At 39.5% G+C, this 17,351-nt stretch overlaps 1 protein-coding gene across 1 annotated transcript in view; it reads left to right on the forward strand.

The window, feature by feature from the left end:
• Positions 1–17,351, forward strand: part of MAP3K15 (mitogen-activated protein kinase kinase kinase 15) — a 131,983-nt gene that overhangs the window by 87,871 nt on the left and 26,761 nt on the right. Inside the window, exons 12-15 of the mRNA XM_046673390.1 lie at positions 7,142–7,191; positions 9,077–9,172; positions 14,096–14,183; positions 16,575–16,708. Of these exons, the coding sequence (XP_046529346.1) occupies positions 7,142–7,191; positions 9,077–9,172; positions 14,096–14,183; positions 16,575–16,708 (368 nt within the window). The remainder of the gene's footprint in view (positions 1–7,141; positions 7,192–9,076; positions 9,173–14,095; positions 14,184–16,574; positions 16,709–17,351) is intronic.

Here is a 17,351-nt window from a genome sequence, read left to right on the forward strand (position 1 = left end):
TCTCTCCTTATTCTGTGTTATTTAATCAAAGATTCAGTTTTCAAGTAGGAGAGTCTATGTTGTAGTATTCGAAGGAACAGGCATTTGTGGCTAACTTCTGAATTACGGGAATGTATGAGAGAGTATAATCACAGATGAAAGAAAGGAAGCAGGTTTTCCCATTGTAGATATGTCTGTATTATATATGTGTGTACATGTGTGTGTATATATGTGTGTGTGTTTGTGTGTATATACATATGATTGAAGATAGGCTTGTTTTGGGGGAGTTTTTTTGCTGAGGAAGATTAGCCCTGAGCTAACATCTGTGCCAATCTTCCTCTGTTTTGTATTTGGGTTGCTGCCACAGCATGGCTGATGAGTGGAGTAGGTCTGTGCCCAGGATCTGAACCCAGGCTGCTGAAGCAGAGTGTGCCAAACTTAACCACTACACTACAGGCCTGGCCCCTATATAGGCTTGTTTTTAAAGCTAAACCATAAGGAGTGAATAAAGAATAAAGGGAATGTCCCTCCAAATCCCCCCAATGATTTGGTGGATATCTACCTAAACCTTTCTCTAAACTCAACTCACTTATATATGTATAATGTGTATGTGTATACATGCATACATCATATATACATATGTGTGTGTGTGTATAGAGAGAGAGAAAGAGGCATTTTCATTAAAGTGAGGTCATACAGTAAATATTTATTATTTTGCAACTTACTCTTTTTAACTGATCTATACATCATGGCCAGTTTTGCATATAGCACACACTGATCCATCCGATTTTTTTAAATGTAATATTCCCTATATTCCCATATCATGTGTCGCATTTCTGAGTATGGATGAATGATAATTTATTTCACTGCTTCCCTGCTGACACACTTTTCCAGCTCAATTTTGCACTCTAGCCGATGGTAGATATACGGGGCACACCCTGGCAGTTACACCCTACCATGCTCAGATAGGTGTTTCAGGGGCAGAGATTCCCAGAAACGGACCTGCTGGATTCAAGACTACACACATTTGCAGTTCGATAGCTGCTGTCAAATCTGCACCATTGTGATTTATACTCACACCAACAATATAAGAGAGGCAACATTTTAATTGCCTGTTAATAAGATTACAGAAATGCTGGGCCAGGCCTGATGTTTTATGGTAACAGCTATGTTTTCATCTCTGTGTGTCTAAAGTGCTTCATCAGCTTCTTTTTTTATGAAAATGTTTTGTAATAATCAAAAGATGTAGCACCTTTGACCAGTGCATTGGGTAGATCTACTTGCTACGGGTATGTTTTCACGGAGAGTGGAGAGAGTCCTGTCATTAACTTGACAAGGAAGCATTGTTTTTTTCCTGGAAACCAGAGTGTGAGCAATTATGTTTTCATCAGGTGAACACAAGCAGCATCTTCAAAAATAAAATGCAACATTGGAGAACAAGCAGAGGCTCAAAATCATGTTAGAAATTCCTTATGAGAAATAGTCATGATACAGCAACTCCCCATTGTTCAATGGGTATAAAGGTCGAGTTATGCTCAGTGAATAAGTTGTAAAGATCTGCTATACAGCATTGTGCCTATAGTTAACAATACAGTACGTGCACTTCAAAATTTGTTAAGAGAGCGCATCTCATGTTATGTGTTCTTAGCACACACACACAAAAATCAAAACAAAAACCAAGGTACACAAGGACACTTGGGGAGGTATTGTATCTGTCTAGTGCTTGATTGTGGTGATGGTATCATGGGTGTTTGCATATGTCCAAACTCAACAAATTATGCACATTAAATATGTGCAGTTCTTTGTATATCAGTTATACCTCAATAATGGTATAAAAAAAGAAATAGTCTTGAATGATACCTCAAATTGTCTTAGTCTGCTTGAGCTGCTGTAACAGAATAATGTAGACTGTGTGGCTTAAGCAACAGAAATTTATTTCCCACAGTTCTGGAGGCTGGGAAGACTGAGATCAGGGTGCCAGCGTGGTCAGGTCTGGTGAGAGCCCACTTCCTGGTTTGTAGATTGGGGTCTTCTTGCTGTGCTCTCACATGATAGAGACAGAGAGACAGAGAACTCTCTCTGTATCTTCTTATAAAGGCACTAATCCCATCATGAGGGCCCCACCCTCATGACTAATCACCTCCCAAAGGCCCCACCTCCTAATGCCATCACACTGGGGGTTAAGGCTCCAACATATGAATTTACGGGAACACAAACATTCAGTCCATTACACAAGTGTAAGCCAATAACTTTGTCTAGTGTTTAGTAGTGAGGCAACTTCTTGTTGATGATAGTCAGCAGCCATTAGTGAAGATGAGCTGCCATAAGGTGCTTGGGTTTTTTGCCTGCACTGTGTGTATTAAGTATTTGAGTGCAAAAGAGAAAAATTAAAGCTATAATAAAATGAATTCATAGTGTCCAAACAGATATATCTCATTTGAAGAATGCATGCATCTTCTATGAAACTTGCCTCTTTGGGTTTTTTTGAATCTTTTATTGAAGTATAACATACAGAAAAATGCATCAATCATAAATGTACAATTTGAAGGATTTTTCCCAAGTGGATACACCCTAATAACCAGTGCAGGTTAGGGAAGAGAATACCAGCAGACCCCCACCCCTGAAGTCCTGCTTAGGCTTCCTCTGTGCCCTCTCCAGGTACCACCTCCATGAACCATCCTGTTCTCAGTGTTGGAATTCTTGTGCTAGAGACCAGCCTTTCTTATTCTTTGTATCATTGACGCCACTGTGATATGAAAGAATTTTCAAAATTCTCATCTGTCATCTCACTATTCCATTGATATGCTCTTCATACATTTGGAGCAAGATGGTTTTGGTCTCATGGAATTCTTCAAACTTTGCCCACTTCATTTGAATCCTATAATGGTTGCTAGCCCTTACTGGACATTTCCCTTGGTACATAAAATATCTCAGTAGTTGTAAATATTTTACTTTGTTTGTATATGGTCCATAATAAGAAATGGAAAGAACTACATAAGCAGCAAATGCTAGTTTTCCTTGACTGATGAAATGTTTTGTACAAGTGCTTGTAGTTGTCAGAGCAAACGTCTGAGAGAAATAGAAATTGCTTTTTCCTTTGAGAGGAAGCCTTTGCTTTTGCCTTCATTTACATTTTTTAAGTTCTGCAGATTGTGAAAGCAAGCAGATTTGCTAAAGTAAGATGACATTTCTCTACACAGTGTTGCATCTTTTCCCGGGGGGCTACCGATGGTGGGAAGAGATCACACACATGCACATGTTCACCCACACACAACATCGCTGTAAGATGACATTAAGTTCTGGTTTTTGAGCCAAGGATTCAGAAACTTACGCTGGTAAATGTTTAACAACCGGCTCTCCAGAGACACAGGAGCAGAGGGCTGATTTGTAGTTTTTGCCGCTTTCTATGGTGTAAATACTCCCACCATGGCCAGTTTCAGGCAACCTACATCAGGTCACCGAGTGTGAGGTTAGGAAGAGATGTACAAAATTGGCCTTCCTGAGCTGGTGCAAGCTGCACCCAGCACACTAACACAAGGAGGCCGCACAGAGCAGGAGCAAATGCACCATTTCTGCCTCAGCTTCTCTTTGGCCCCAAAGTCACCAACAGGCACATAGTGGCCACCAGTGTTGTTCACACAGGTAGGGCTGCTGGTTTTGGAAAGCTCTTTTATTGGTGCCTTTTATAGTTATGTTAGTAACAGGACAAACTTACGCAAAAAGTCTACGCTCTTAACACAAAATCATCACAGACACCCAAGATTTCTCCTCACGAGTCTGTATTCTGGAGGTAGGAGGGCAGAGGCTGAGTCGGCACCCAGGGGATCCTGGAGGCGTGCCTCTACCTCTGGCTTCCTGGCCCATTTCTCCATAACCCACTCTGGCTCTGCTTCTAATGCACTTTTTTTTTTTTTTTTTAAAGAATGCATTTTTTTTTTCTTTAAAGATTTTATTTTTTCCTTTTTCTCCCCAAAGTCCCCCGGTACATAGTTGTGTATTCTTCGTTGTGGGTTCCTCTAGTTGTGGCATGTGGGACGCTGCCTCAGCGTGGTCTGACGAGCAGTGCCATGTCCGCGCCCAGGATTCGAACCGACGAAATACTGGGCCGCCTGCAGCGGAGCGCGCGAACGTAACCACTCGGCCACGGGGCCAGCCCCTCTAATGCACTTTTATCAGGGGCTTCTGACACTGACATGGAAAGCTACAATCTTGAGTCTGTTTCCTCATCATGATTTAGATATGGTAAAATATCGCCTCTCAGGAAAGATCAGGATGCTGCCTAACAGAAAGCTTGGAATAGGAGGAAAACAGTCCCAGCTTTGCTGATCGAGTACTCTGTGCCAGTTGACCCACCAGGACACCAAATCAGAAAGAGTGCATCCAGTCCTGTCTTCTGTTACCAGATATTTCATGAAAAACTCCATTTGCAGATGCAGGAGAGCATGGACTTCATGATTCCATTTATATAATATTTCAGAACAGGCAAAACTCTCTGTGGTGGTAGAAGCCAGAATAGCAGTTGCCTTTGGGTGGAAAGGAGTGATTGGGAATGGGGGTTACGAGGGAAGCTTCTGGGCTGCTGCTAATGTTCTGTCTCTTGATTTAGATGCTGGTTACCATGGGTATTCATTTTGTGGAAACTTGTTGAGCTAATCACTGTCCCCTTTTCTGAATATATGTTATACTTCAATTTAAAAGTTTAATAATAATTAAAAAGCACTTGTACTGGCCCTCTTGATATTCCCCAACCATTACTGGATCCTGTGGCTTTCCAAATAAAACTCAAACTCTTTTCCCAAGTGTCAAGTCCCTATACAATCCTGCCCCTCCCTTCCTCCCTTCCCCGATCCTCAGCCCCAGCCGGACTGTCCCCTTCCTGTCCTCTTCCATCCCTCAAGCTGGCCACGCAGGGGCTCACAGCTGCACTTTTGTTCTCATCCTTTTTCCTCCCTGGAATTCCTTCTTCCCATTATCCACGTCCTAACTTTCACAAAGGCATCTCTAACCACGCTTTCACTCCTTCCACTGAGTGTCTATAGGCTACCTCATTGCCTGTGTCACGTACAAAGTACATCCTATCGCTTATTTATCAGTTTCTGAAAATATCTCCCCAAATGCATTGCAAGCCCATGCGTGACTTCTATATTTTTATGTCTGTAGACCCTACAAAGCAGGTACCCCCCACCCCAAGTGCCTGTTGGTTATGGTATAAAGGGAGAGAGGGGAGGTCCGTGTTGTTTACTTCTTAACTAGTAAATCTTCCTCCCAAATCAAGAAGTTCCCTAAAGCTACCCTGGAGCAAGCCTAGCCTCTGGGAGTCCTTTGAACACTCGTGTGGCTGAGCTTTCTATATACGTGCAGCCTCTTGGAAGCGTATGTGGGTCAGACAAGGCTCTCTTGAATCTGCCCTGCTTCCTATTTCTGTGCCTGAATCCAAAAGTAGACTCCTGCTCTCCACCACTACCCTCTTTCAGTGACTTTGAACACACCTCTCCTCTGAAATATGCTCAATCTGTCTATGGGGTTGGGTCCAATGTGATGGCTTTCCTGTTTTCGTTTGCTTTCATCTTTCACAGCCCTCGATGGCTTCCCGTCCCACACAGAGTAGAAGCTGAAGTCCTGATGATGGCCTCCAAGGCCCTGCCTGATCTCCCTCATGAGCTCCAACCTCCTCTCCCACTCCCCACTTCTCACTCCACTCACACTTCTCCTCGCTGGTCGCATACCAAGCACACTGCTGCCTCAGGGCCTTTGTTTGCACTTGCTGTTCCCTCTGCCTGGAAGTGTTCACCCAGATATCTGCATGGCTCACTCCTTCACTCCCTTTAGCTTTCTGCTCAGAAGTCATCAGAGAGGCCTTCCCTGAGCATCCACTTTAACATCATGACCCCCTGCCCCACTTTAATGTCCTTCCCTGCTTTATTTTTCTTCAAAGCACTTTTTAGCGTCCACCATGCTATTAATTTACTATTTAATTTATTGCCCATCTCCTCTCACTTCAGGGACTTTGTCATTCTCTGGCATGTCTTCAGTGCTGGTACCTTGCCTGGTACGTAGTTGGTGTTTAATCAACACGTACGAATGGATCTTCTCCCATTGGGAACCATCCTCCCAGTTGTTCCTGTTATCATTGCCCAAGGATGGCAGGAATTTGTCACCTGACTGCTCGTAGTTGTTCTCCTGAGCCATATGCCCAGTCTTTTGGCTCTCACGCTTGTCTTCTCTGGGGGGCTTAGCTGGTCATTTATGACATTCCTCAGGCTAACCAAATGTATTTTTGTCATTCAAAATTATTTCTATTGTTGTGATGTATTGGTATTGTAGTCTATGGCTCTTCTGAAACTGAGATTTCAGACACTCCTTCTGAGGCTTGGCTTGGTGCAGAGTTTGAGGGCAGGGAATGGTAGGAGAGAGAGGGAACAGAGTTACTGAAAGAAAAAACAAGTGCATCTTGTCCAGATTGAAATCCTAGTTAGTTTTTGTGTTAGTCTTGGTAGGCTAACTGCTAAAACGAATAGCCTCCAAATATTAGTATCTTAACATGATCAAAGTTTGTCTATGCTTCATGTCATTTCTGGATTGGCAGGGTCCCCATTCCATCTTGTAGCGGATGAGGCAAGAGAATGTTAGGGGATTGCTGTGGAGGTTTTTATGAGGCAGGCTGGCAGGTGACACACATCACTCCTGCTCACATCCCAATGGGCAGAACTCCATCATATGGCCCAACCTAGCTGCAAAGGATGCTGGGAAAAGTATTCTAGCTATGTGCCCAAAGAGAAAAAGATTAAAAGTTGGTGAACATTGACTGGTATCTGCCACATTCTTGCTTCTCCAAACATTTTAGCAGGTCACTCAACTTAGGTAGGCTGTTCCCAAACTCATTTTAGAGTTTTTCTGATATGTTGACAGGAGATGAAAGGCCATTCACTGTGTATTATTGTTTCTATTTCAAATTTAGATTGTTTGCTCTAAAGTGGACTGGAGATACAAGCAAATTTTTATAATCAAAATCTGGTGTTCCAAGTTATGCAAAATATATTGCTCTAACCCCTAAGTCTCTATTGAAAGTAAAATAGAATCAATTGACCATAGAATGAAACCAAAAATGATTCTTTGCATGGAAAAAAATCAAGCTACTGACTTTTATCTTTGATACCTGCAGAAACAAATCCATGAATGGAATTTTACAGCCTCTTCCATTAGGGGAATAAGGTAAGAACATAAGAGAAGATGTAATTATTGTTTTAATGTAAATAATGATAATAATGTTTTGTTACCTTAATGTTTCCACTTATAGTTAATATGTGATGTTCTTATTTTTAACGGAATCCAAAATGGACTATTTTCTTTTTGGTTGCCTGGCCTGAGCTTGTTCATAATGTGCTGCTAGTAATGGCTTCTTGGCTTGTTTCAGCAAAGTACATTTTTTTGTATCCAACAGACCAAACTCTCTTATCTCAAACTTTTTTTAAAAGGTGAAGTTATATCTGTAGAAAGAGAAAGTGTTTCTTCTTTGAGGCAGTGATGTTCAAGTGCTCGGGGACCCCTGAACTGAAGCTGGATTACTTGGTAATGACACTTGGCCGGGGTCTCCTGAGCAGAGTAATGGAGCCGAGGGCCATGTTATTAGCGAGGGAGTGGGGTGGTGTATTCCCGGGAGAGATGTGGCACTTGCTCTTCTGGATCAGTAGTGGTGGGCATTTGGACCTGAGCCTTGTGGCTGCACTCTTGAGTCCCACCCTGCGAGTACATCCAAGTGGGAGAGCGGCTCTGAGGAGATGTGAGTTTTAATCCCTCTTTTGCTGTTTGACCTTGGGAAAGTCACTCAACCTCTCTAGGTCTGTTTCTTCATAGTTTCCATCAAAGTAAGGGCTTGGACTAGAACTCTGTCTTTTCTCTGATTCTGAGACCACAGGCCACTTTAAAGGGAGGGAAATAATTTAAGAACAGAGTAGTATATTTAAATAATCCTCAGAAAAATATAATTCAAAAAGCATTTTCAAAATCATGTTACTCAGAAACTAAGTTGTATGAGAGCATGTAGTCAAGAACCTTCTGTTTGTACCTTCTCATAGAGGTATACTTCTTGCTGCTGTTTTAACAATTAACAGAGATGTGCAAAGGGCCTGGGGTGAATCAGACCCTGGGACCAGTGTGACATGAAGAGCATGTGTTGAACATAACCAGTGCTATCCAACTAACTGTGGTAGTTCCTTTGCAGATTGGTTTTCAAAACATGCTCATGTATAACCCAGCTTTAATTCTTTTTGAATCACCCTGTGCTATTGCTGCTTCAACTCGGTATTGGTAATCCATAACATATGGAGAATGGTCGAAGAAGCTATGGATCTCAGGAAGAGATGACTTAGGGCAAGATAAAGTGGCTTCATTTGTTTGAAGGGCTAATCATAGAAGAGAATCTAGCCTTTTCCATTGTGCCACCTGGCAAAATGTAGGCTTTGGCCCAGTGTAGGTAAAGAACTTTCTAGCAATGGAATCCATCAGCGGATGGAGTATGATGCTTTTCTGTCACTGGATATGCCCAGACAAGCCGAGTATTGCCTGTTCGAGGAGCTGTAGAGTCAGATCCAGACCTTGGGTGGGGATGGACCAGATAACTTGTAAAGGCCTTTCTTGGGCCAAGATGCCATGTTTATTTCTCCTTCCCTCGTGTGGCTACAATTACTGTGTCCTGATGTTTTTCAAGTCTAGAAATTCCTTTGATACCATATATCTTATTTCACAAATACCTTTCCTGTCTTTTTTTGTGAAATTATAAACTCTTGAGGGAAGAGATGATATTTTATTCTCTTTTCTGCTGCCCATATGCTTTGCTTAGCACTGAATATATAGTAAGTTCTTTATACACATTCAAGTCAGTTGATGAATACAAACTCAAACATAAGCAAGATAAATGTCCCTGCTTTTTAAATTTCATAGAGAAATACAAGTCAAATTTTGGGGGTATTCTTTAAAACGTTAATGGATCTTTCAAATTTGTAAAATGGAAGAGAATCTGTTACTAGATTGTTCCAAGAAATGTAAAATTGATGTCATAGTTTATGTATAATCATTCTTATGTTTTGAAATTTTACAGCATATCCAAGTTTGATGAGCGGTGTTGTTTTCTCTATGTCCACGATAATTCTGATGACTTTCAAATCTACTTTTCCACCGAAGAGCAGTGTAGTAGGTGAGTTGTAGCTGATTCGGGTATTTGCAATCTAATATGCTGAATCATTTCCAGAGGGTCTTTGTTGTGAAAAATATTTGATATATTGCCTTTCCTGAAATTTTAACTTATAGAAAATTATTTTTACAGCTTTATTGAGATATACTTCATGTATCATGCAATTCGCCCATTTGAAATGTACAATTCAATCTTTTTTTACTGTATTCAGTTTTACAACCATCACCACAATCTAATTTTAGAATATTTTCATCACCTCCAAAAGAAACCCAGTATCCATTAACAGTCACTCTCCGTTCTCCCTCAATCTAATCCCCCCAACCCCAGCCCCTGGCAACCACTAATCTACTTTCTGTCTCTATGGATTTACCTATTCTTGACATTTTATATAAGTAGAATCATACAATATGTGACCTTTTGTGACTGGCTTCTTCCACTTATCATAATGTTTTCAAGTTCAGCCGTGGTGTAAAATGCATCAGGACTTCATTCTTTTTTGTAACTAAATAATATTTAATTGTATGGATATATTTGGTTTATCTGTTCATCATTTGAAAGGCATTTGGGTTGTTTCCACTTTCTGGCTATTATGAATAACATTCACATGCAAGTTTCTGGGTGGACATATTTTTTCGTTTTCTCTTGGAGTCAAATTACTGGGTCTTATGGTAACTCTGTTTAACCTTTGGTGAACCACTAGACTGTTTTCCCATTTTACATTCCCATCAGCAATGTACGAGGATGCCAATTTCTCCACATCCTTGCAACACTTGTTATTGTCTGTCCTTTTGGTTATAGCCATCCCAGTGGTTGTTCAGTAGAATCTCACTGTGGTTTGATTTGCATTTCCCAATGAATAATGATACTGAGCATCTTTCTGTGAGCGTATTGGCCATTTATATATCTCTTTGGAGAGCTATCTACTCAAATCCTTCGCCCAATTAAACATTTTTTTTTAACTTTTTATTTTGGAAAATATTCGAACCTACAAGAAAGTTTCAAAAAAAAGTACAAAGAATTTCCGTATATGTTTCACCTAGAATTCCCCAATGTTAACCCTTTACCACATTTGTTTTACATTCTCTCTATATGCATAGGATTATTTTTTTCTGACCTATTCAAGAGTGAGTAGTAGACATAATGCTCCATTACCTCTCAGTACTTCGATGTGTGTTTCCTAAAAACAAGAACATTCACTTATGTGATTACAGTACAGTTACCTAATCAGGGAATTAAGATTGATATGGTCCTATAATCTACAAACCTTATCCAAATTTTACTTATTGTCCCATTAATGTCCTTTATAATAAAACAAAAGATTTTTTCTCTGGTCCACAATCCAATCCAGGATCACATGTTACATTTAGTTGTCGTGTCTGTATAGTCCCCTTTTATCGGGAACAGTTCTTCATCAATCCTTCTTTGTCTTTCTTGACTTAATGCTTTCAAAGAGTACAGGCAGTTTATCTTGTATAGTCCTTCAATTTGTGTTTGCTTGATGTTTCCTCTTGATTACATGAGTGTTGAGCATTTTGGGTAGGAATACCACAGAAGTGATGTCGTGTCCTTCTCAGTGCATCACATCAGGAGACATACAATATCTTTGTCTCATTACTGGTGATATTAACTTGGCTCACCTGGTGAAAGTGGTGTTTTCAGATTTCTCCAAACTTTGCCCATTTTTAATTGGGTTATTTGTATTTTCGTTAATGAGTTTTAAGAGTTCTTTATATATTCTGGATACAAGTCCCTTATGAGATGTGTGATTTGCAAATGCTTGCTCCCTTTCTAGGGGTTGTCTTTTCACTCTGTTGATATTGTCATTTGCAGCAGGAAATTTTAAATTTTGATACAGTCCAATTTATTTTTCTTTTGTCATTTGTGCTTTTGGTGTTACATCTAGCTTTGCCTAATCCAAGCTTTTCTCGGTGTTTATGTTTTCTTCAAAGAGTTCTATAGTGTTAGCTCTTATATTTGGGTCTCTGATCCATTTTCAGTTCATTTTTCTGTATGGTATGAGGTAAGGGATGCAACTTCATTCTTTTGCATGTGGATAAGTCGTTGTCCCAGCACCATTTGTTGAAAAGACTTCTTTCTCCCATTAAGTGGTCTTGGCACACTTTTAGAAAATCAGTTGACGATAAATGTAAGAGTTTATTTCTGGACTTTCACTTCTGTTCCATTGATCTATGTGTCTATCTTTATGCCAGGACCACATTTTCTTGATTACTGTAGCTTTGTAGTAAGTTGTAAACATCAGAAAATGTGAGTCCTCCAACTTTGTCCTTGTTTTTCAGAATTGTTTTGGCTACTGTGGGTGCTTGCATTTCCATGTGAATTTTAGGATCAGCTTGTCAATTTCTGGAAAAAAGGCAGCTAGGGTTTTGACAGAGATTGCATTTGATATGTACATCAATTTGGGAGGCATTGCCATCCTAACATATTAAGTGTTCCAGCCCATGAACATGCGATGTCTTTCTGTTTGTTTAGGTCTTTAATTTCTTCCAACAATTTTTGTAGTTTCAGTATACTAGTCTTATACTTCTTTTGTTAAATACATATCTAAGTATTCTATTCTTTTCAATGTTATTGTGAATGGAGTTGTTTTCTTATTCTTAACTTGGATTGTTCATTGCTAGTGTATAGAAATACCCTTGATCTTTATATATATTGATTTTGTATCCTGTAACCTTGCTGAACTCGTTTGTTAGTTCTAATGGTTTTATTGAATTCCTTAGGATTTTCTGTATACAAGATCATGTCATCTGCAGATAGAAATCATTTTAGTTCTTCCTTTCCCACCTGGATACGTTTATTTCTTTTTCTTGCATGATTGTCCTGACTAGACTCTGCAGGACAATGTGGGGTGGAAGTGGCAGAGCAGATGTCCGCGTCTTGTTCCTGATCTTAGGGGGAAAGCATCCAGTCTCTCCTCATTAAGCATGATGTTAGTGACAGGTTTTTCGTCGATAGCCTTTATCAGGTAGAGGAAGTTCCTTGTTCTCCTAGTTTGTTGAGTGTATCATACAATTTAAGAACATTTTAATGCAGTGTGTCTGAGGCGATCATTATCACAAAATATTTAGAAATCAGACTAAACATCAGACTGGGGAACCCTTGGGTCACAACCTTCAATTTAGAGTTGGAAAATTGCTGCCAGATACTAGGCGGAACATCCCTTTACTACAGAGTTTATCTTTCTGACTCTCATTCAGTCCCCAATGCTATTTTTTTGTCATCCATTTTAATAATTTTTAAATTGAGGTGTAACCTAGTACAAGTAAAGTGTGTAAAGTGCCTTTAAGTATACAGCTTGATCACTTTTTACATATATCTAAATCTGTGTACCCATCCCCCAGATCAGCACCCCAGGTGCCTTAAGCCCCTTTCCAGTCATTAACCTGCCCCAATGGTAACTATTTTGATTTCTATCACCAATGGTTAGTTTTGCCTGTTCTTAAACTTAAAATAAATGGAATCATATAGTATGTGCTCCTATTTCTTGCTTCTTTCTCTTAACATAATATCCATGAGATTCAGCCATGATGCGTGTATCAGTTCATCCTTGTTATTTCTGTGTAGTGTTCCATTTTGTGAATATACGACAATTTGTTCTATCCAGGAACATTTGGATTGTTTCCAGTTTAGGGCTATTGTGAATAAAACTGCTATGAACATTCTCGTACATGCCTTTTGGCAAACATATACATTGATTTTTGTTGAGTGTATACCTAGGAGTGGAGTGACCGGGTTATAGGGTACATTTATATTCAGCTTTGGTCAATAACTGCCAATGATTTTCCAAAGTGGCTGTATCAACTTCCACTCCCGCCAGCCATGTACAAGAGTTCCAGTTGCTCCACATTCTTAACAAGTGATAACTGTCTTTTAAATTTTAGTTATTCTGGTGAGTGCATACCATATGTTTCCTAAGAAGACTGACTGTTGCATTTCCCAGCTTTCGAAGATTAGAAGAAGCAAAGGTGGGATGGGTTAGTTAGAGAAAAGAATATTTTGTTGTTTTGTGGAAATTATCTTATAGTGTACAGTATTCTTCCCTGCCATCCTAAGAGAGAATACGGAATAAAAGTTTTCTAATGAGTCAAATTACTTGTTCTCAAAGTAACAAGTACACAAGTCTAGGAAGTGGTTGATGTGGCCCAGCAGCACATCAATCTTGTGAGAAGCATTTATGGGTAATAGTTGATATTAAGCTTCATCTGTGTGAACAGAATAATGAGGCCACCTTCTTTATTTCCTCCTCCCCCCTCCCCTTATATAAGCCCTTATTTCTCACTAAGAACTAGAGCGTCTGCACCTTGAGAGGCGATGGTCCTACCGGCTGTAGCACTCATTAGATCACCCCTGGAACACTGGTCTCAGGGCCAGACTTGAGTAATCCAGGGCCACCTTTGAGGAATTACCTGTTGGTGGAGTGACTCACAAACAAGTCCTGGGGGAAACATTGAGGGAACAAGGAGGAAAGAACTACAAGGACATAATAAAATTGTGGACATTTCTAATGGGCTGTTCCACAGAAGAGGGAATAATTCTAAGCAATCTGTGGGTGGAACCCACGTAAAAGAAGTCTTAGGTCAACATAAGTGAAGCATTTCTGATTGAGTTCTCCAAAGAATGAGCTGCCTTGTGAGGTCATGAGTCCTCTATCACTAGAGGTGTTCAAGTATCACTTGGCCAACCGGTTGGTGGGAATACTGTATAGAGGGGATTCATGTATAATGTGGATATTTGAACTAGATTAGACAACCATTAAAGTACCATGGCAAATCAAGAAGTGGATTGATTGTTCCATGAACTTGTAAGAGCTTGGTTTATATTTAATCACAGTTTAATGTAATAAGGCTAAGTTAAAGGTAAGGAACAAGAGTGATCATAATAGCATCTTTGCAACATTTGCTGTTCTAGGTTTTGCTTTTTGGTCAAAGAGATGATAACCAATGCAGTGGGCAGTACAGTGGAGCTGGAGGGAGAGACCGACGGGGACACCTTAGAGGTGAGTCACGGAAGACCTAGAACATGGGACAAGTTATTTATTGTGTCTTTGATACTTAAAGACAATGTCCAATTTTTGTGTGAAAATTCCTTGTGTGTGTATTTTAAAATACTCATTCATGAATGAGCTAGCCATCACTATCCATGACTTTTCGAAGATTAAATTTAGCACATCTCTATAGAAAAACCTCATTACCTTGGAATCTTCTCAGCCAGAATGTTTAAGAAAAATTTAGCAAGGACTAGACTAAAATTTCCTTTTGTGCACATCGTACGGAAAAGTTTTTTCTAACTGGTTAATAATGTTTGTGAGACTACAAGAGAAATAGTTGACCTGCTGGTAGCAGACTTTTTCATTTATGCCTAAAATGACTTTAGTTATATATACTTGTGTATAATATATTAAATATAACAATTTTAATATCATTTTTTAGAAAGTGGGATCATCTTAAGCTCTTTTGGACAGTACAGTTGTAGTCCAGTTACTACACCATTACACATATGTTTAAATCTTACATGATTATTCCAAGTTGCCACTAATTCAGGCCTTCCCACTGATTACCGTTTAATGAGATTTTACTATACTTTCAAGTTGACTGAAATTAATTCTTTGAGGTTTATTTCAGAAAATATCAAAGGGATTCATTTTAATAATTGAGTCAGGTACTCGAATTCTTAGCTTAGAATCAAGGTTTGGTGTAGAAACGAACTGAGTGATGCGCTTTGAAGGTAACAGATGCAGGGGCAGAGAAAGGTGTGAGATAGGAGCCTTTTTGGAGCAGGCTGATGTCTGGCTAAATCAGACAGTGATGGGGACTTGTTAGTAATCTTAATTGTCATGAGCACCCCTAGAAGTAGATGGGAAGGGGCACACACACCTGCACACACTCATAACTTCTGTGTACTTCTATGAGTAGGCATAGTGAAGCATAGAAAATAACAGAAAGAATCCCTTGCTGCCTCTACTTTCAATAAGCATTGCTCAGCCTAGAATTACATTTGTTTTCATCGTTGAGAAGAACAAACTGGAATACAACTGTATAACAGCTGTTTTTTTGAGGTCATATTGGCTTATAACATTGTGTAAATTTCACGTGTACATTATTATATATCACTTTCTGTATAGACTTCATTGTGCTCACCCCCAATAGTCTATTTTTTATCCATCACCATACATATGTATTCCTTTACCCCTTTTGCCCTCCCCCCACCCCTTCCCCTCTGGTAACAACCAATTTGTTTTCCTTATCTATGTGTTTCTTTGTTGATCTTCCACATGAGTGAAATCATATGGTATTTGTCTTTCTCTGTCTGACTTATTTCACTTAGCATAACACCCTCAGGGTCCATCCATGTTGTCACAAATGGGATGATTTTGATTTTGTCTTTTTTTATGGCTGAGTAGTATTCTATTGTGTGTATATATACCGTATCTTCTTTATCCATTCATCAGTTGATGGGCACCTGGGTTGCTTCCACATCTTGTCTATTGTGAATAATGCTGCGATGAACATAGGGGTGCATATATCTTTTTGAATTATTGATTTTATGTTCTTTGGATAAATACCCAGCAGTGGGATAGCTGGATCATATGGTAGTTCTATTTTTAATTTTTTGAGAACTCTCCATAGTGTTTTCCATAGTGGCTGCACCAGTTTGCATTCCCACCAGCAGTGTATGAGGGTTCCCTTCTCTCCACATCCTCTCCAACACTTACTTCCTCTGTTGTTAATTATAGCCATTCTGACAGGTGTGGGGTGATGCCTCATTGTAGTTTTGATTTGCATTTCCCTAATAATTAGTGATGTTGAACAACAACTTTTGATGATAAGATTGGGGGAACAAAATAGCAATCCTAACTGTAGGTCAAATTCTTGCAGTATATGTTTAATGCCAGATCCATACATCTAAAAGGAAGGAGGGGAAGCCCCGCATATGTACTTTCTAGTAAGACAATTTTAATTTTATTGACCTTCAATTCTTTTCTGGGCTATAGAAAGAGGTTTGTTTCCTGACAAGTAGCTAAGGGATCATGCAGGAGGACACCTATTGGGGGTACTTGACATGCTTAGAAGCATTTTTAAATTGCAGCATTACGGTGGGAAGAAATCTTCAAAAGGTGAGCCAGCTAAGTTACACCTGAGCCATATTTTTAAATTTCTTGGATTCCGTTTCATAAAATCGCGCTACGGATATATGAGTAACTGAGAATTCTACCTCTTTAAAGTAATTATTTAATGAAAAGTACATAACCTCAGAAATGTGACCTGCCTGGTGCTCCAATCATGTTATTTATAAAGGAAGAAAAAGCGTGGGACAATGTTTGGTCTCTCCTGGGGCTTCTCTACCACACGTTGTGTACTTTCTTATCTTGTTGCTTTTCCTTCTTCAGTATGAGTATGACCACGATGTGAAGGGTGACAGAGTTGTGCTGGGGAAAGGCACGTACGGGATCGTATATGCCGGAAGAGATCTGAGCAATCAAGTGCGAATAGCCATCAAAGAAATCCCAGAGAGAGATAGCAGGCAAGTAGGGGTGGCCCTCCACGTTCTTCAGTCGCCACCTCCACACCCAAATCCCATGCCCACAACTCACGGTGCAGAGGATTTCAGGATGAAAGGATTTCAGGATGTCAGCCAAAACTTTCTAATTCTTTTGTAATAAAGGTCATTTGCTTTTGTTCTCTGCATATTATAGAGGAAATGGAGCAACTTCACTCCGAGGCCTGTGGATTGCAGAGCCATATTTTAAAAGAAAACTGTAGTTTTATTTCCACCCATCAACTAGGACTAAAGTTATACATTTTTACATAGATAGTTGTTCGCAAATATTTAAAAATGTGACTCAGTACTTTAATTCATATCGTAAGAATTTTAAATGACTTATTTATTCTAATGTATCATTATAGAAAATTAAATGTGGTGTAAAGAAAATTAGCTTTTTGCCGTACAGACTTTTTCTATACCCTGCCTTCAATCTCGCCTGTAGATTTTGAGCTTTTTTTTTTTAAACCACCAGTACTACTAACTTATTTCTTCAACATTTTTTGAGTCTAATTAAGTGTTTATTCCTTTTTAAATTCATAACCCACCTAATTCTAAACAAGAATGTTGCAGTGTTGACTGTCAAGTGTTTTTGTAGAGAAGCTACATGCACAGTAACGGCCAT

This window comes from Equus quagga, chromosome 10 (assembly GCF_021613505.1).
Source record: "Equus quagga isolate Etosha38 chromosome 10, UCLA_HA_Equagga_1.0, whole genome shotgun sequence".
NCBI lineage: Eukaryota > Metazoa > Chordata > Mammalia > Perissodactyla > Equidae > Equus > Equus quagga.